Consider the following 21,119-nt stretch of genomic DNA (forward strand, 5'->3'; position numbering starts at 1 on the left):
GTGAAGACTCTATTTAATTATGCTCATCACAAGAATAAAGCCACAGCATTACCAAACTGGTAACTGTATGAATCCAGTGAAAGAAGCGCATGTTCATGGCAAAAGGAGTGAAGTCATTTTATTTGTTTTTAATATGTATCTACAACAAGGGGGACACAGGCAAAAACGACTGACAACTTGATGAAAATTAAAACAAAACCAAAAAAAAAGGAAAAAAAAAGAAAATTACATTTATTATCAATGCAGTTTTCCCACCTTTTTTTTCCAATAAGCAACTTTTTTTCCTAAAGAAACTTTACAATATAAAGAAACATACGAAGAAGGAACCTCTTATTTTACTACACGAGACATTTAGGATCTGAAACTACCCTAACATGAGATACAAAGCAACTCCCCAAGGACAGACTGCCTCATATTCAATACTGCTTTGTCATCAAGAGGAAAAATGAGGAACAGAACAGAAAAAATCTTTACTCCCCTCAAAAAAAAAAAAAAAGAAAAAAAATCCTCTCTTAACCCTCCCTACCCATGAATGTTACAGTATTATACATCAGCACAATAGAAATACAGAAATGATCAACGTTGTGACGGCTTTACTTACAGGACAGAAAGATAGAGAGAAGTTTGACTGCATTTATACAACAGTATTTCAAAGTACAGGGGAGGAAGCGCCTGTTCCCGCACTCTCTCTACCTTTTCTCAGCAATAAGAACAAATCTGTTTTTTTTTTTTTCCTCCTTACTTTCCCAAAAACATTTCTCCCACCCCGTTTTAAATAGACAAAAACAAAAAAAAAATCCTTCATAGTAAAGTCTGTTCTCTGTCTGGTCCCTGGTGTGTTGGGTTGAGAGACGGTGTCCTGCTTCCTGTTTGGGTTGTATCGAGAGGGCGGAAGCTGAAATGCAGCGTCTGAGGCAGAAGTTTTATTAAGAAAAACTGGCTTCTTTATGCTCTGCTCTTGCAAATTCCCTGTCAAAAATAGTGAAAAATATGCCTGTTTCGAGGCTTTTTTTTTTTTTTTTTTTTTTTGGCCACCTCACTCAAAATTTACCAAGAACAGCAGCAAGCGGAGGGATGCTTCTGGACGAGAATCATTTTTTTAAGATTTTGAAATTTGTGTGACGGCGTTCAAAATTCAAAATTCCCCTCCCTCACTGTCTCAGAAGCCTCGACGCTTCAGCTCTGATGCACAGTAAAGCCCCACGTTTGTCTGTGATGAGAAGAAATAGCATAATAGTCCATATAGCAGCTCCAGTTTCTGTTTCTCATCATTTCATATCACTTCTGAGTAAAAGACACACCATCTGAACAAATACACACAGTTGCCCGAATCAGCATGTTTCTGATCTGAACTGTTGTCGTGATTTGAAAATATCAAAACATGTCAATGATATCAAAATGCATTTTACAGTATTTACAAAAAAAATTAAAATCAAGAAGATGGAGAAAGTTGTACAAAAAAAAAAAAAAAAAAAAATAGAGAGGGGTGGGTGTGTGTGTGTGTGACTGTGTGTGGGTGCTGGCCTGTTAGAAAGGTGGGAAAAGGACGGAGGTGTTTTTCTTTAAAGGTGAGCGAGGGGAGGGAGGCCACTTGCAACAGTCAACAGAGCAACGCTTTGCCACTTTCTGACCTGCTTTGCTCAGGCATAAAAAACACCAGGGATCCAATCAGCAGAGAGCCAGAAGTCCTTTCACCAGAGGCAAGCGTATTGAGGGAGCACTGCATGTAAGGAAACAGAAATGTCTGCAAGCTAAACTGACTGGCGTGTAGAAGCACATTTCCATAAAGCACAGACATATATCACAGTGTGTTGAGGACTCATCGGCAAACAAAAACAACCCAAGTGTTCACGACGAGGTCAGCAGAGACGATAACGCAGCCTACGTACATGTTGAAAGTGAACAGTAACCTAAGAGGGCAGCAGCAGCAGCAGTGCAAGCAGCGTGAGCGGGGTCAAAATGGTTGACACGACAGAGCACCTTCAGGGCTCGGATGGAGGAGTCAAATGACGTCAGACGGTGAGGAGTGGATGCTGCTGACTGATTCTGCATATTTACACAGTTGCTACTAGTTCTGCAGTTTAAAAAAACAAAACAAAACAAAAAACAGGGATAACACTTTTTAAAAAAGTAACAATGATTCATAAGACAAATTTAAAGTACATAAATAAATAGAGCTGTGCATTTCACTGCATGGAAGCTACTAAAAACAGGAGCCGCTTCTTCTTCTGCTGGTTTGGATTACTGAGCAAGAAGTTAAAAATTCAGAAATGTGAAAGAGATTAAAAAAAAAAAAAAGAAAAAAGTGAGGGGGCCAATCAGTACCACGATGGATAATATCTTACCTGCAGGGGGCAGTGTGCTCACATGGAGCCACAGGTTACACAGCAAACAATTTCTGATTTGTGTGCACATACGCTGTCTTCACCATAATAATGTGCCCTTAGAAACAACAGAAATTAGAACCTAATCTTAAAATGATCATAACATTATCATTAAAAACAATAATACAATAATAAAAAAATAGCAATGATACAATACATACACAAAAAAAAAAATGGGGAAAAAAAATTCACTGATCATCACAACACCTCTGTTAAAAATGTTCACACAGATAGAACGACGTGGATGGGCAAAAAAAAAAAAAAAAAAAGGTAATTTCATCCGACCCTCAGCTGAATCCATCAAAGGGGACAGCAACACCAACAACAACAACAAAAAAAGACAATAAAAATCGTTTAAAAAGCCCAAAGTTGTGGTTGAGAAAGATTCCAGGCAGCTGCTAAAAGACCCAACACTGTGTCCTCAGGGGAGGGCTGTGTTACCCAGTCTCCTCTCCCTCTCTCCCTCTCTCTCTCTCCAATTGTCCTCCTTCCCTTCGCTCATTGTCTAGAACCTGACAGAAAGCCAGGGAGGCCGGGGCCGGAGTCAGAGAGGAGGCTCTTCCTGTTGCTCTGTGACTGCTTCCTATTCAGACCGGCGGCCATCTTGCATGCTCCAGGAGGGCCCGTCTTAATCAGAGTCCCAGCATGCTCAAGGGCTGTCCCAGAAGGCTGTGTGGCCGTAGAGTTCCCGAGTGAGAAGGGGAAAGGGGAGGGAGGGGCAGCAGATCCCGTATTGAGGGGTGGGGGCAGAGGATGTGTTTGAGGAGTGGAGGCGGTCCAACCCGAGGTGAAGTAAGGATTGAATTGAAGAAAAAAAAATATCAGGTGCAGGGATATAAAAGTAAGGGGAAAAATAAACAAAAAAAATACAAAAAAAAAAGGAAAAAATAAAATCACACACTCATCGTCATGTTGGGTGAATACTGAAAAGAGAGAGAGGGAAGGGGGAGGAGGGCACAGATGAGTGGATATGTCACTGACAACATTTAAACACCAGAGGGCGCTCAAACCCAGCCCTGAAAAGCTAGAGGAAGCACAGACTTTAGGATCCAACCAGGCGCTAAGACACCTGACTCAAGTGATCAATACAGCATTCGGGCACAGAAACTGCTGGCTTTCACAGAGTCATAACTTTTTTTTAGCCAAATGTTTCCATTTAAATCTTAAAATCAGACTCTTGTATAGCTGCTTATATGTAGTTAACATTCCTTACTTTCCCCAATGTAAGGAACTGACTGAAGTATCACAACTCACTAATTTTCACATATTTCTAATGGTTCCCGGCCCTTCTGCTGATTGGCTGAATCAGGGTATTAGGGCTCGACTTTAAATCCTGTGCATCCTGTGGCTCTCCAGGCCGAGGTTAAGAGTCCGTCACAGTCTTAACACAACGCAAGGAACGGTATGCCCCCTCCACCTGTCGTGCCCCAAACACAAAACTAGACTTACTTTATTCTATGGCAGAAAAATTAAAAATCCCTCCCAGTCCCCCTTGTAGTTTTCCTTAGATACAACAAATACGTTTAACAGATAAAGCATTTGTGTCTATCACCCACTCACTGATACAGAGGATCTACAATGAATTTGCAAGTGATTAGTAAGCGGCTGCAATGCAAGCAGAATATCAGAAATTCTTCACAGCCCTGTTTTTTATTATTGTTTTGAATAATGACCAGGTTGCTGTGCACGTCAGGAACAACTTGGCAAGTTATGAATTTTAAATTTACAGTGCTGTGTCCCAAGCAATAGTGGATTAAGACTTTGTGTTTTTAAGTAAGCACCAAAAACAAGAGGTCATCACAGGTGTGTTTGGTTGCTTTAGTGTTTCTTTAAAACGAGAGTGGATCCCGGTGGAATTGCAATCAGCTCTGATTGTGCGTGATGCGCGTCATAATCTTCACAATGACGTTTTGTTGCGTGGCAGAGAGTTCGAGGAGGGAGGTGCAGGATAAACGGTAGCTCTTTTTGACTTGAGGTGCATCGTGCTGCTGGAGTTGGTGGTCTGCATTTTGAACCAGTGATTTTATTCTCAGGTCTTTAAGTTTGCAGGCAGGGGCAGGCTAGTGACAAATTGGGTACAATATTTTGGACCTGTGAAAACTTCAAGCTGCTTATTAACTATTGCACTTTTTGATAAGCGTCTAATTACATAAAGTAGGGCCTTCAAAAAGCAAATGTCAGCTGAAATGTATCACTGCTACCTTTCTCCCCAAATAATGTGTCAGACTAAGCAACACAGCTAAAAATAAATAAGAATACATAATAAGAAAAAGGGACAAGACACAAACTCAACCAGAACATTATCAATAGTCTGGGATCAATATTTAAAAAAAAAACCCTCTGCTTGCATTCTTCCACTGGTTTATGTCAGGACGTCAAGGGTGACTGTTAAGGGACATGAGATGTAATTCACTCGCTCGACTTACACTTTCGCTTTGGAATGGGTTCAAGAAGTTCCCGCCCATTTCGCCGTCATCTCTCGGCGTTCCAGGAGGGTTGTTCATGCCCCCCATGTTATTAGGAGAGCTCTGGAGGAAGAGAGGGCAAAGAAAAAAAAAAACCGATAAACAAACAGCATCATTAAAGTGGAGCAAGTAAAGATCCTAAATAAATGTTTTTATTTACAAGAACACTCAGCAAACAAGGGGAGTTTCTTGAAAATTGGATTTTTACTCACCTTTGGCAACCCATCCATATCCCCAGACCCTGAGGAGGAAGAAGTGGAGAAACGATTGCTTTTTTTTTTTTTACTGTAAACTTCACCCAAAATAAATCACTGTTGTAGCTGTACTCATATCAGCTAAAGTCTAGCACAAGTCCACGCTTGTGTTTAAACCCACCAAGTGATCCGTTCATGTGGTGTGGCTCCATGGCTCCCATGGCTCCCATTGGCCCGTCAGGCCCAGGTCCCATTGGGAACTGACAGAAAAGATGTAGAGGAAGCCTTTTTAAATGTGTGCAGCATTATTTTTTAAGCTTCATCTCTTTGATCCAACTTTCTTTTTATCTTAGGGTGAAGCGGCAGAGATTATTTAAATTATTCTTCCCGATTCACACTGGCATAATGTTTCCACAACACTGAATTGTACTGGCGCCCAGCGATGTGGCTATAAACCCTATTTGGGCTGGATTCATTTTTTGTGAGCAATGTTGTGTAATTTTAATCATTACAACAACAAGCCAGAATCAGTCTGCCATGTCTGAAACTGTAGAGTTAAACCTTGATAATAACATCACTCAGCTTTTTGTTGAATTACTTAAAATTATGGCTGAGACTCACATTGGGTCTGTTGCCTCCTGGTCCAATAGGATTCATCATTGTATAGATGTTTTCACTGGAGTTAGTTGAATCTAGGGGAAAACAAAAGTTTTGTTATATAATTTCACAGATAATCATTAAAACATTTTTTAAATCAACAACAACTTAAAAACTGCAATAAAGACTAGATATGAAATATGGGAACAGTCAGACTGATAGAGCTTGGTTGGTGAGGGGGACACATTCATGCTTGTTTAGTGAGGAAAGATGGGAAACACATCTGTTGCTGACACGAGTGTTAGTGCTGGGGACATAGTTAGGTGACGCACCACCTGGGCTGGGCATGATGGGAGTTCCAGGTGGACCCCCTCCGCCTGGAGGACCCTGAGGAACAATCGATGATAAGAGGTTAAAATTACACTCATCAGAACACGAAGAAGTAGTACAGTAAAAAGGAGAGCCGTTCTTGTTTTTGATCTTAACTCACCACGTAGTTCCCTGGAGATGAGGAGGAGTAGGCTATCTGCAGGGGGAATGAGGAAACAGATTATCAGATCGGAGGGTCAGAGGATGCTGAATGTGAATCTATACAGGCCGAAGAAAATAAGAAGAACGCTCTGCCATCCAGTGAAATCCATAAACAGCATATAAAAGGTGCAGCAGGAGGTTTCAACTCGCCAGTGTGTGGTTTTTTCTTTTTTTTAAAGCCGCAGTTTAAGCTGCTGTCGAGTAAATATTCCTTTAAATGTCCTTCCAGAAAACTGATCAATGGTCAAACTCAATTAAAACTAACGCCTCCTGTTGATATTTGTGTAGCAACACAACAACGTTTCCAACAGCCGGCTGAGCAAAATCAGCACCTCCCTAAGCTGCTCAACCACACATCCTAACCAGGTGTGCATGCTGCTGTTGTACACTGCATGACACTGAGGGCTGGCCTCTCCTTCTCTACCCAGCAGCTACGAGTGGTCATAAAGGTCAAAGGTTTGTGACTCACAGAGTTCGCATTAGGCCCTGGCCAAGGCCCTCGTCCTCCAGGACCCCTGAGGCAAAGGAAAAAAAAAAAAGGTGAGAATAATAAAATCGAAAGGAGAAAATGACAAACATGTGAAGTAAAATAATGGAAAGAGAAAGGAGACAAAAAACAAAAGCAGAAATAAACCTGTACTGAGACAGTGAAGTGTGAGATGTTTTAACTTACATGTTCATGCCTGGCATGGGGCCGCCCATGGAGTTGGGAGGAGGCCTCATACCTCCATAATTCTGTCAGACAAAATGTTACCAACAAAAAAAGAAAAAAAAAAACGGTAAGATGGTAAGTTTCTAGGGGATAAAAATCACACATACATCACTAGATTGAGAACAGTTGAGAGCAGCTGTGACACCCTCAAACAAGCCTGAGCAGATCTGGTGAGGGTGCTGAACAAAACACAATTCAACGAAACAGACAATTACAGCATGTAAGAGCTAAATGGAGAGTCATGTGTATTCCACAAAAATATAGTTCTAAGTGCTAGGACTGCATAGAATGCAGTTTCAATCACTAAATGTATGAATAAAGTCAAGTTTAATTGTTACAGGGGTGAAACTCATAACAGTAGCAGCAACAGACCTGCTGATAAAAAGCGCTTTAAGCTAACTGACATTCAATATTATATTATTGTGTGCGTGTGCACGTGTGGTTGTGGTTTCAGGTCGTCGTACCTGTGGGCCCATCGCCATTCCTCGAGGAGGGTTCATTCTCATTGGTCCACCCATGTTAGGATGTCCTGTGAGAACAGACCCACAGAGTCACACACACACACAACACAAACCCACATATGGCTCGTCTCTTAAAAGTCAAGAATTAAGACTGCCACAGACAACACTTCATCCTAATCTCATTAGTTATAACCCTCAGAGTCCCTGAAGCTGTAATCTGCAGCTAAAATCACCACAGAGCCAGACACACACACACACACACACAAGGACTGAGTCCACACAGGGAACATGAAATAACCCCTGAAACTGAGTTTGGTCAAAACTCCAAATGTTTGCTGGGTGGAGTTTAGTCCTGAAAATATTTATTATCATCTATGAGAAAATCAATCTGAATGATTATTTGTTTTAAATATTTGTAAGCTCTAGCTTCTACAAAATGAGGGTGCGCAAACTTTACGAGCCCAAATGTGAAAGGTGACCTCTTGGACTTTGCTAACCTGTGATGGGCTTTTATGGTTCAACAAGTTAAATCTAAGATTGTTAACAGATTGTTAATACTGCTTGAAATGCAATTTGATACATCAGTGTCACAGTCAAACTGGCTTTAAATTAAACACCTGACATCAGTGCTTTTATCTGCAGTGCTGTTACCTTCTGACATCTCACAGGTCATTGTTTTATTGAAAAAAAAATGTATATATATATAAATAGAAACATGAAAATAGTCATCAGTCCTAGACACATGATCCATGAAAAACATCCTCTACTGTACAAAAGAAACATATTTCATAAGGAACTCCACCTCGCTGTTTCATTTACCAGGGCTGTCCCAGTCTTACCTTGCGGTCTTGTCGGGTCCAAACTGTTTGGCAGGAGAGGCTGAGATCCAGGGATTCCTCCTGGAGGCTGAGAAGAGACCAGACATTGGGACAGACTGTAACTTGTTCTTGGTTCACACAGATCCTCTCACTCGTCAAGAAAAAAATAAGAAATGAGTAAGAAATGGAACAAACAAACCCCTGCTCAAGTACCTGATTTGGCATTCGGAGTGAAGGGCGCGGTCCACCTGGATACCGTGGTGACATGAAAGGCTGCAGCAAAAGAGGAGGAGAGGGGGAGAGACACAGAGAAAACAACATTTTCATTATTGATAATTCCAAGAGCACTCAAACAGTGGAAGCACTGAGGACGCACAGATGGACACAGTGTGGTTGGAGAATGGAGGGTGACACTGAAAGACCGCAAACTCATCCTCACAACCACCTGGAAAAATACACTTCAGTGAGAGCCTGTGTCTAATGAGTATTAACAATGCCTGCTTATATGCACCCTCAAAGCACAGAGTTGTGTGAGAGTGTGTGTGTGTGTGTGTGTGTGTGTGTGTACAGACAGCGCTCACACAGCTTCCCTGTGTTCGCTGCCTGCTCTGACTGTGGTGTAAGCTGATTCGGCCTGTGGTCTGCCTGGCGTTGTTAGAGACACCTCTGGCCAACAACACCGTCCAAAACCTTAGAGGAAGCATGTCCACACTCTCTCGCACACAAGACGGAAACCAGAAACCACAAGAATGAAGAGCCGGGCTGCCGCAGTTAATGGGCAAAGGCTAGCTTTACCTCCGCAGTGTCATCTGTAGCTACTGTTCTGGATGAGTGTTGAAACACACACTGAATGAGAATGAAACACTGAATTCAAACACTGGAGTTGCCTGAAATTCGGAATGTCCTACTTGTGTGGAAAGTGGGAGTGTTTTGTATGTATATGTGACGTGTCCATAGTGCCTGCCTCCTGTTTTATTGATAAGGTGCAAGCTCAAGTAAGCAGAGTGGAGGGGAGTGTGCTTTTGTGCATGTGTGCACTTGTGTGTTAAGAGTGGAGGAGCAGATAAGTGTGCAACCCCCATACAAGCTGCTTCGGGGGGTGGGGCAAGGAGTGAATTATTCATCCCACACGGGGACAGCCGACTCTGGGCCTTGGTGAGGAGCGGGCCCTGCCGCCTCTGGATGCTCGTCTTTCTTAAAAGGAGCTGGCAACCAGAGGGGGATCACATCTATGAGGAGATGGCCAGAACAAAACTAGAGCTAACCAGGGCTCGAGGGTAGAAGGAGGAGGAGGAGGAGGAGAAGAATAAAGTGTGCGACTGGCGAATGGAAAGAAAAAGAGTTTGTGTGTGGGCGAGGGGGGGGGTTAGAGGGAGTGAAAGAGAGAGGGGTGTTTGAGAGAAAGTGTTTGCATCTTACCTGGCCATGGGGTCCCATCATGGGGTTGCTGGGGTTGTGTGGGGGGGGCTGTGCGTGGGGGGACTGCTGAGAGCCGGGTGGTCCCTTTAAGAAAGAAGAGCGATATCAGAGAGGGGAGGGGCCAAAAAGGGGAGGGGGGTTTTACACCTGGAGGAAGTACCCGGACCAAAATCACCAGAAAGGGGAGCACGAGAAAGAAGCGGAGTCAGCCAGGAGTCTTTAGGTCAGAAGAGGAGCAAGGACATGGATAAACCGGAATATTTGGGTAGATTCTTTAAAACCTGCTGTTACATTATGTTCTCAACACACAGAATCAAAAGCCGAAGCAGGAAAACAGTTTTAATTTGCCTTTAGGTCCAAACAAGCAAACAGAAATAAGCATAAAACATAATTATGTTGCTCGATGGCCTCAAATGTGTGACTACACCGACAGAGATGAACTTTGGAACCCCTTTGGTCAAAGGTCTAGTTTTCCTTTCAACCACATGGGGGCAGTGTTGCCAAAGACTCGCTGCAACAGGACAGGCGGCAGCAGCAGGACAGGCGCTAGTGGCAACTTCAAACCACACAGATGATACAGACAAAAATAACAAAGTTGGGAGTTTTTCCTGCCTATTTAAATCCGACTTCAATATGAGAAAGCATCCTTGCCCACAATGAAAGCAGTCCCTCAGCTTCTCCAGCACACTGCTGTGTTATTGCTGACATTTCACCCCAAGACAAGGGGTTAATGACCCCTAATAAATAACTAATTATGCAACAGTATCCTCCTCTGCATCCGGACATGGACTGTTGAGTTTGAGGACAAATACCCACAGTTAGCCAGAGCAAGCCTATATCTAATTCAGATGACCTATCAAAAGGCTTCAATAAGTAACACCAGTGCACTGCACAAGAAGCACAAACCAGCGAACAAATGAGTTATCAGACAGCTGGCTTATTGGAAAACAAACTATCGTTGCAGCTCTAATCTGGTCTGATTTCTAGTAAAAATGAACTGAGGGCACTGATGCACTTTTCTCTCCCGAATTCAAACAGCTCAGCTCAGGATATCTGCTGCTTCTGGTTGCTAATCAGTGCTCTCTTATTTCAAAAATGTAATAGCTGCAAACCACACTGTGAGGAGCTCATTTGGATATATTTTTTTATTTAAGGTTCTTCAAAACAGTCGGTTTAATTAATGCAACACATAGTGGAAAAACTGGGGAAAAAAAACCCAGCTGCTTTTACTGATGAGTAAATGATCCACTTAATAAAGTCGGTATCTATTCTCATACTGATTCAGCAGAATAGAGCATCCCGAATTCGTTAAGAGCTTGTGACAACTGACTAATCGATAAGTTGAAATGAATAAACAGCTATTTTATAACCAATTAAGAGTCCATTTTATTTTTTAGAAATGATACTAAACATTTGCTAGCTTCTTAATTGCAAGCGCTTGCTGCTTTTTGGGCGGGTATACGATGAAAAAGTGAATATCTTTGGATTTTAAACCATTTGTTTGACAAAATAAGACATTCCAAGACATCACCCTGATCTCTGGGAAACTGTCCTGGATTTATTATTGGCTGAAATTTTAGAGACAAAATGGTTTACCAAATTTACAAAAAATATAGTTAGCAGATTATTTGATCATAAAAATAATCACAGCATGCTGCAGGTCTGATAATTTCTAATTAATATCTGATTGTCCTTGAAAACTGACCCAATTTCAACAGATCATCTTATTCGGACAAACTTGTCCTACAGCTGCTGCTTTTTGTTTCAAAAACATTCAGCATTTGGGCAAGTAGCCTAGTTTTACATAACAACATGTTTTTTTTTTGTTTTTAAAGCCGAATATGAGGAAAGGTATTGTTTAGAGATCAGGTCAGACACCCAGTATTGTGATATGAACAGCAGTTCTCAAAAGAATAGCCAACAAGGTGTGCGAGCCACATTTGCAACAAACAACCAAACGTTTCCCATTACAATACGGTCCCTTGAACGCAACAGACACAAACAGACACAAACCCTCGCCCAATCTCACTCCCCCACCAATGTTATAAATAGCACTTCCATGCGTCTCTCCTCACCCTCATCTCCCCCCCCACCCTTCCCCTTGCTTATTCACAGTCGTACTCTCACTAATCCCCCCCACCCTCTCAGCACATTGCCTTGTTCTGAGCAAGAAAACAATAGAGTGGTAGGTAGCCACAGAAGCAAACACTGGGCCACAATCCTGGTGGCACTGATCTTTCACATTCTCCTCTCCTCTTCCTCTCACCCCTCTTCATCTCTCTCCATCCAGCGTGTCACTGGCTTTTTTTCTCTCTTACTCTTCTCCACCACCTTATCGTGCCTCCTGCCAAATGCCAGTGCTGTCCATCACACCGCTGCCTCGCGGAGGATGTGCGTGTGTTTGTTTGCGAATGTGTGCACGTACGGCTGCATGTGTTTGTTCATGTATCTGTGTGCGTTTGTGTGTCTCATTCTCTTCACTCGTCAGACAGCCATCTCTCCCACACTAAAACCTTCCCCTTCACAGAGCCGGGACAGGTCAGAGACAGAGATGGAGATGGGGACGGAGGAGCGGTGAGAGGATGAATACGGGATGGTCGAATCACGAATCGGTCGTGAGAGAGCCACAGATTAATGAACATCAGAGGATCTGGTTGGTGGAAATATCCAGAGTGGGATGTTTGAGAAAATGTGGGAGGGAAGAAAGGAAAAATAAGTGGAGAGGAGCTGGAATTGTGGTGTCATCTGATCAAACTCAATTACTAACTGTGGAGTAACTTAACTGCTGACTGATAGTGGATTTTCGAGGCAGTTAGGTGCTTAAGAATGATCAAAATCTAGTGACATAATCAGCTGATATTTTTGCTTACATGCATTTTGTGATAAAGAAATAGCTGACTAATTGCAAAAACATTGAGCTGGTCTAATGATAAACCTTTTATATCAGGCATTACAGTTATAATAATTATACAAGCGTAGGGTCTCAGTCCTGTGAAAACATCTGCATCTTCAAATATGGTGTCATTACATTTTTCAGATGAGCTGTAGATTAGAAAAATTCTCAATCTTCTGAAGCTCTATAAACCATTTAAAAGCACATCAGATCATCTTAAATGCTGCCACAAAGCTGTTATTCATGAGAAGATGACATTTTAAAAATACATGGTTTTCACTGGCCAGTGGCCGAAAGGTAACAACAGTAAATTTTGGTTAAAAAAAAAAACCATCAACAAAATCCCATAAGCAAAACTCCTATTAACTTTAAATTTTGGAGGTCTTCTTTTAAACTCCCTTTGGGACATGACTGAATATAAGAACTATACTGTATTTTGAGGTGTAAGAAAGTCAAATCTCCTTGTGCTGCAGACAGAATTAAAAAATTTAGATGGTTTGTTTTTGAAGAGTCAGAGATGGATGAACGGTAGAGATGTAGGAGTGTTTTTGTAGGCGATGGAGAGATGGAGGAGTGAACACGACAGTGACAGGGAGGGTAAGTCATACCTGGAAGAAGCCTGGAGGCATGGGACCGCCTGGCATGGCGTCGTTCGGGGGCATGTTTCCCATCACTGGGCTGGGCGCTGCTGCTGCGCTCTGAAACACACAAACACGGTGATTAAATATGTGGTCTTGTGTCAGTGTATGTGTGCCTCTGACTGATCTACAATTATACTTTTGTGCATAATGCACTGGCCAGCTAATTACTACAGGGGGCAGTGTCTGCACCCGCAATCACAGCAAACTCCTGCCCCCCCCCAACCAATCTAAAGTTTAAAGGTTAATTCAGAAAGTGTCCTCTATTACAAAGTTTAAAATGTTTCCTCGTGTATGTGGTAGCAAGAGGAGAAAGCACCGCATCTCTTTCTGTGAATTAAGATCGAAGACAAAAGTTTCAAGGAGAAACTCCACCAAAATGTTATTCTTATGCTCTTGAAGAGTCGGGCCCGCGGGAGAAACGTTAAGTTTGATTAGTTCAAAGCTGTAAAGAGAGCAGACTGTCGTCCTGTGAGCTATGCCATCACACACTGTGTGCTGGACAGATCTTTACTGACCATATGAGCTGTTGATCAGAACTTACTGACCTACAAGATGATGATTGATTGATTGATTGATATGATTATATTCTAGTGTTTGTTATGGTTCATCTCATGTAAGCAGTTTCTTAAGATTATTCGGTTAACTAGCAAACAGCTAAAGTCTAACCTCTGAGATGTCATGTTTCAACAAATCTCCCTTATTGCTCACTTGCATTTATTTAGACAAGTGTCACTTATACACATCTATAACTGGCATGATTATCCTTTATTTCCCTTAATTTATACCTTTGTCTCTTCATATCTCATTATATTTCTATTTATTTCATTATAATTCTATTTGTGATCAAATAATTTACAGTACTTAACAATACAGTAACAAGTCATCAGCAAATAAGTTGAGTTATACTTTTGTTTTTTCTGTGCTAAAATGCTAGAGATAATTGAAAGGAAGGAACAACTCTGAACTCCTAAACCATCTGAATGTAAGAAAGCCTGTTTGGAGCTGATGCTTCTTCATTGCAGTACCGTCTAAATTACAGTACTGGCCAAGTGAACAAAAGGTTTAACATTATGAATTCAAGCCAATCCCAAGAACTAGTATCTGTCTCTGTTTTCACAGATTTGCTAAAATAATGCAGACTGCACAGATCAAATGTTTCAGCGATTAAAAAGACAAATGCTGCCAGAGAGTACGTCATATACTGTTCTGCATAAATATTATTGATGAAATAAAAGAAGCATCATTCTGTAACATCCCTGTACAACCGTCAGTGGCCCACAAATCTAACTCGGTCGCAAGTCATCTTTCTAGCTGATTGCTTCACCAGTTGCATTCTTCCAGTTAAACTAATTATTTGAAGGTGGTCATCAACTTTAAACCTTTGATATAGTCAGTATTTGGATCAAGCAGCTCCTCTAAATCAGTCAAACAATATGGAAAAATAAAACCAGAATTGAGGATAGAGTGGAGGGGGTGAATGATTCAGCCCGGGAGTTAAATATGATATAACTGTATTCTTGTCAACACACATAGATGGAGATGCGTGTTCAGAGTGCTTACATAAGCATGCCGGAACAAACACACAAACGCACGCAAACACACGAACGCGCAAACGCAGACACACACAAAGAGTTGCATCACAGGCTCATAAAGTGCAGCCCTTCAGTAGAGAGAGGCAGACAGGAGGGAACTGCAGGCTACGGGACCAGAACAGGGAGGGGGTTTAAGACCCAGGGGAGGGAGTCACACTCTCACACACACACACACACACACACACACACACACACAGCTACACACTCCACCAGCACGCACACCCAATGAACACACTACCTCCATGTGACATATACTGTGTGCTTGGACAACAACACATGCTACCAATTACATGCATGTAGACAAATACACTTGCTGCCCTTCTTCTCCTGGCTATCAGAAACCCACACACACACATAATAACTGAAACATCACACACACACACTGACATGCGCACACACACCTCCCCCCATCTTTATGCTAATTCTGCTAGTGAACATGAGCAGGCCACTGAGTCCCTGGGGAAGAGGCAGGGTCGGCTGCCTCTTTCTCTCCTCCTCCATCCTTCCTTGCTCTCATCCATCTCGCTCACTTCTTTTCTTTTGCACACTGTTCTCTCCATCTTTTCTTCTTTCTCTGACCCCCGTCACTTATTTTACCAGCATTGGCGCACACACACACACACACACACACTCATGCGCGCATACACCTTCCCTGTGCCCCCAACCCCTGTACTATTCCTCCCCATCACAACCTCTCCTCCCTCAGCCCCCCCAGTGGGGTGTCAGCAGCTTGCAGAAGCTGTTGCTATGGAGACAGGTCCTATCTGCACTCTGTCCCCCTGGCATCCCCCGCTCCAGGAGTGCAGAGAGAGAGAGAGAGAGAGAGAGAGAGAGAGAGAGAGAGAGAGAGAGAGAGAGAAGATGTAGGAGACAGAGAGAGAGGGAAGACACAAGAGTGAGACAGAGAGTGAGTTAGAAGATACAAGTGTGAGGCAAAAAAAAAAAAAAAAGATAAAAAGATAGAGAGGGACAAAAAGCTAAGAAAATGTTAAAAGGGGAGATTTGTGTTCACAGTTACCTGGTTGCATTATCGACTCTTAATGATCTACTGTCTGCTCGCGCATTCCACAATTTGCTGATTGAAACTGGAAGCAAACTGAAAGCAGGCAGAGAGAACACACAGTTGCCACCAGCAAGGTAGTTTTAGTATGCAGTCGGTCTTTATTAAAACCGACTGGCCTGGGGAAATACGAAAGGATCCAACAGTGCTTTTTAGTTTTTGCAGATTCGCCCACAGTGCCGCCTATATCTACCTTTCCATTTCAACTCCACGCTCAGTAGTGGCAGACTGTCACGAAACCTTGTGACGAGACTGCCTCCTTGAATCAGAGTAACTCGATTCGCCGAGAAGTAAATCTACAGGAATTTGTCTTGTTGACATTGCTGCAGGTAAACAATGACTGCCGACGAGGACAGAACATAAAAGGTATGGGGACAATGAGAGCGTACCTATATGCAAAGACATAAGGAGACGACACAATCCACAGCAGACATTAGCGCTGGGCTAATTAGTTGACATAATGAATATGGCTTGTTTCAGTACAGTTGAATTATTCATTTTCAGGCTGAACGTATTGAAACGAAAGTCTGTAAATGAATAAGTGTGCAAAGGAAGCACATCTTGAAAGGGCTTTAATGCCTGACATGCAGCGGGAAGGAGAAGAATAAGTTTCTTTCATTGAAGCTGGCTGAAAGTTCAACAAAACCCACGGGACACATTTTCAAATGTCTGGGAATATTTACACTGTTTAAACGGCGAACTATATTTTAATGGCCTTCCTCCGCAGTGCTACAAAAACACGATGTCAAAGCATCCGTGAGCCACGTCTGCACAAAAACAATGTAAGGTAAGTTTTTATGTTACCTGACTATCAACAATACAGTATCCAGACCACAGACCTGCACCACAGCTCATTGTTTTGGCTTCCGTAGTTTTGGATGGACAACTCACTATATTAAGAAAAACTATACAATCTATGTGGATTTTTAAAGCTCAAGCAGCTAAAGGTTAATTGGCTATAGATGGCTATACATGCATGAATTATGATTTTCCTTGTCATAATATTAAAATTGGTAAAAAAAAAAAACAACAACAAATCTTATGGTTGTCCACATTAGTGTTAAAATTATAAAACTGCTTTGGAAATCCATCCTCTGAACAGAGAAAGCTAACGGCAGACCTGAAAATACTCAACACAAAGCCATGCTGTCTTTCGTATATTGGTAACATAAAATAATGTTAAAAAACAATTAATTCTAGCAAAAATAAATAAATAACTAAAAATGGAGATAGATCTGACTGTGATATCTGTGCATATATCCACCCATTTCTCCTCAGACTAGTCACTGGTCATGATTTTCCTTGGAAACCTTTAAATCTTTCAAAAACAAGCAAATATTAAACAGCAAATAATGCATCACAATTTTTCCAAATCAACCTGAACTAAAAAGATTCATTGCTCTATTTGTCGACTGACTGACTGACTGAAAATTGGCAGCAATTTTGAAAAGTGAAATAAAGAAGTGCCTGAAATTTATGGGTTACAGTTTTGCAAAATAGCAATTAATGTTGCTTTTATTTGTCTTACAAGATAGTAAAGCAGAATATTTTTGGGTTTGGGACTGTTGGTTGGACATAAATGTCACATGAAGACGTGACCCTGGGCTGTGAACTTTTTTTTCCACTGCTTTCTGAACAAATGATTAATCAAAGAAAAAAAAAAGTCAGATTAAATGATGAAAATAAACTGTTAGTTGCAGCTGTTAAAGTGTTTCTGACACATTTCCCCACACACAGACAGCTATCAGTCAGCTGATGGTATCATCGAGCTAACTCTGATTAGGTCATTTAACTAAAGCTACTTCCTCCTGGTCTGAACGGGGTTATCTGGTTTGGTCTTTGTGGGAAGCAGGTTCAGATCTCACGTCAGAAGCTGCAGACATGCAACACAGAGCAACACCCTTTGATTCCTGTTGCACACACTCATTCGGCTTCAATCAAAATGACCCAAAGTACCGTGTAATAAACATTATCCACCACCCTGTGGTGACATCACGGCGTCTTAGTGGCAGCATATTCAAACTCTGGCGTCTTAATCCAGAATTGCAGGGACGACACGTTGTGCTTGCTTTTGCTCCTTAGTACAAACCCACAACGCTGATGAATAATCCATCACAGAACAAAAGACTAATGATCTGATTGGCTGGTACAGTACAGTATGTAGATGGGCTATAGAGAACAGCATTGATCCCTCCCCTCTCCATTTCCCTCTCCCTCGCTCTCACCCATAGGACCTACCGGACAGATCAATAGTGCTCAACACATTATTGACCTCCGCCTGATACCTTTCACAGGGATAAAGACAGAGACATAAACACTGGATGAAGAGAGGGGAGAGGTAGGAAGAGACAGTGAGTGTGTATCTGTGTGTGCATGTGTGTGTGTGTGTCTGTATTTATGTGTGTCCCTGCCTGGAGAGGGTTCTAATCTACATTCTGGTTCACACTGATATGTACCTCATCACTGTCTCCTTGACCTGCTGTCCTTAGCGCACAGAGAGAGGGAGAGAAAGAGGGGAGGGGTGGGTGGGTGGGTGGGTGAAGGAGTGAGGATGGAAGAGAGTGAGAGTGTGGAGACGGGAGGAAAAATAGCTGACTGTGGCGATCTAGCTAATTTATCAGCCCAGTCAAAACAGTGTGTTTCGCTCTGGAGCAACAGGATACGGCTGCTACTCTCACCGTCACGTCTGACAAACAAATGCACACACGCACGCACACACACAGACACACACACACACACACACAATCTCTGAAAGCCCAGCTGGTCCTCTAAACTGGCACACCAAACACACACAGACACACACGCTTCCCCAAAAGCTGCTGCCAAGGTGGCAGTACTGAACCAGACAGGCGGACTTGTGCACACACACACACACACACACACACACACACCGGATGACAGCACTAATACATGCTGCAGACACAACATCCACTTAGCCAACACTCCAGAGAGAAGGCAGAGAGGGTGAAAGACAAGAATATGGGGGAGAACAACTGTGAACCAAAAGACCGCTTCAGCTGGATTTTCCTCTACACTTTGGCATCAATGCTGACGCTGATGTCACATTTCTCCTTCATACTTCTTCACAATACAACAACAAGACTCCATTTGTATGTGCATATTCCGCCATTTGCCACCTGGGCAGCTTTCAGGTGATGTGGAGTCAATCGGCCAATCCCAGTCGGGATCCTAAACCCTCGCCCTGTCCGCTCCACCCCCGTCTCTGTGTTCATGTTGGGTGTTAGTCAAATTCAAAGACGTCCAAATGACCTCGTAGGAAGTGGAAGTGGCAAGCAAAACCCACAGTGGCGCTCCACTACCTCTAACGGGAAATGCGAATGCCAAGTAAGAGGAAACCTCATATAAATATAAGTTTATTTTGGTCACTGCCACACTTTCCTGACACCACCTTTTGTCGTCAGTTACTGTTGCAGGTTTAAAGTGTCTTTAAAAGCATGAAACCATGTACACAATAATTTCAAGACAACATAAGCCACGACAGTCATACAATGACTCACATGAATTGAAGAAGAAGTTATTTTGAGTGGGCTTTTTTTAAGTCACTATGTGGTTTATGTCAAGTAACAAAGCTGCAGTCATCTGTTCTATACTGCAGTTTTTCGACACACACACAGACAAACTGCTGCCTTCACTCCCGTAACGTATCAGGCTGTTCAACACGTCTATAACTTTATCACGCAGATAATTATCAAGCTTAATGGAACTATTTTCACTTTTTCCATTACAGTGCACTGATACGGCTGGTGGAGAGAAGAGGCAAAACAGAGGTTAAGGCGGAATGATTGCAACCATCTTTTTTGAGCTTTTCACGAGTCAATCACACGACTGTTTTGGCTTTAAAGTAATATTCGGAAAAATTCTGGATAACGTAGGTGAAGTCAGCGATACACATATATACACAATCTAATTTTTAATGGATTACAGCATTTAAGGCAATATATAAAAAACTAAATTTACACCATTGCAATCCCACAGGGCACCACAAGGTATTGAAAAGCCCCAAAATTTCCACTAAAAAATGTTTCCAGTGCTTTCATACTACTGTTTGTATGTGGAGAAAATCAGATTTTGTTTTAAAATAGTCAAAACACAATTAATACACTGCATTATCATGTGGCGTTTGAGAAATGTAAGAAACGGATTTTACTAAATTAATAGCTCTTTTATTTTCCTAAAATAGCCCATACCCCAGGACTGTATTTAATTTCACATAAAGCTGTCTTTAGTGTTATGGATTCACACACACACACACACCCCTCATGCAGTTCTTCCATTTAAATTAAAAGAATAACTAAGCCTATCTTCCATTTCCTCCCTTCTCTCACCATTTTGACATTTGCCCACTCAGCTCCATTTTCAAATATCTCAACTGTCTCTTAGTTGTGTCTTCATGTCGTCTAGGCCGCCCTCTCCTCCTCAACACTACAAGGCATTGTGGGTAAACAACAACTAGATTAGCCAATCAATCTTCTCTCAAGAACAGGGGGTAGAGGGGAGGGGGGGGCAGAGAAGAGATAGGGAAAAGCGAAAGAGAGAGAGAGAAGAGGAGGAGAGTCGGAGTGAGGGAGTGAGCAATAAGGCGAGTGAGACGTGGGTGAAGGAGAGAGCAAAAGATATAGTAAAGAGGGTGGGAGGAAAAAGGGGAGGAAGGGAGGAAAGATGCAGATGTGGAGGCGTAGCAGAGGCAACATGATGTGAGCAGGCTGAAGTTACACAAACGCAGAGGAGAGAAAGAAAAGTGGGGAAGGAGTGTGAGAAGTGATAAATGCTGGCAGATGTGTAAGTGAACAGCAACAACGTGAGTAAAAACGATGAAGGAAGTACAAAGCATCAACGGCAGAACTGTAGATGTACATGTTCTGTACATGTGCATAATGTACATGCAAAACCACATGTTTGTATGTTTTTATGACATATGTTGTTATGCTAAAACAGTTAGTTGCACCATTTTTGGATTTTTTTGACTAAGAGATGCCAGTTTGTGACCCCTCATCCCAGGTTGCGCATCTCTACTATTTACGTTACTTTTACCTGAAATGGATAACTTGGTGTTTCAATATAAAATGTGAAAAAGTGAAACTGAAACACACTTTCACAAATAAGTCATAACGCATGTGAAGCATGTGATTTAAATGTCTGGACAAAAGTGGAAACTTCTTACAATTAGTACACAAAAGAAACTTCATGTATCTATCACATTTTCTGCATTGTTTTTCACAGTCTGGGCTTAGGCTGATGCTCTTAATTTCTCCATCTTGTTACGCTCTCTTCTTCGATGGTTTAACGTCATGCGACTAGAAAATTAGTGCCGACAGATAACTATCTTGATAC

General features: G+C 42.1%; 1 protein-coding gene across 2 annotated transcripts in view; it reads right to left on the reverse strand.

The window, feature by feature from the left end:
• Positions 1-92: 92 nt before the first annotated feature.
• The window catches only part of zgc:110158 (uncharacterized protein LOC553590 homolog), a 34,977-nt gene continuing 13,950 nt past the window's right edge, over positions 93-21,119 (reverse strand). Inside the window, exons 5-18 of one of the 2 annotated variants that reach the window (XM_046413225.1) lie at positions 13,083-13,172; positions 9,582-9,665; positions 8,376-8,435; positions 8,184-8,250; positions 7,348-7,412; positions 6,845-6,906; positions 6,641-6,686; positions 6,131-6,166; positions 5,976-6,027; positions 5,665-5,735; positions 5,225-5,303; positions 5,062-5,090; positions 4,811-4,912; positions 93-3,307 (exon numbers count right to left, since the gene is read on the reverse strand). In XM_046413225.1, the coding sequence (XP_046269181.1) occupies positions 3,278-3,307; positions 4,811-4,912; positions 5,062-5,090; positions 5,225-5,303; positions 5,665-5,735; positions 5,976-6,027; positions 6,131-6,166; positions 6,641-6,686; positions 6,845-6,906; positions 7,348-7,412; positions 8,184-8,250; positions 8,376-8,435; positions 9,582-9,665; positions 13,083-13,172 (873 nt within the window). In that variant the 3' untranslated portion in view covers positions 93-3,277. Of the gene's footprint in view, positions 3,308-4,810; positions 4,913-5,061; positions 5,091-5,224; positions 5,304-5,664; positions 5,736-5,972; positions 6,028-6,130; positions 6,167-6,640; positions 6,687-6,844; positions 6,907-7,347; positions 7,413-8,183; positions 8,251-8,375; positions 8,436-9,581; positions 9,666-13,082; positions 13,173-21,119 lie in introns of both variants that reach the window. The other variant, XM_046413224.1, reaches the window with a different exon arrangement.

The sequence above is a fragment of the Scatophagus argus genome, chromosome 15 (assembly GCF_020382885.2).
Source record: "Scatophagus argus isolate fScaArg1 chromosome 15, fScaArg1.pri, whole genome shotgun sequence".
NCBI classification, from domain to species: Eukaryota; Metazoa; Chordata; class Actinopteri; family Scatophagidae; genus Scatophagus; species Scatophagus argus.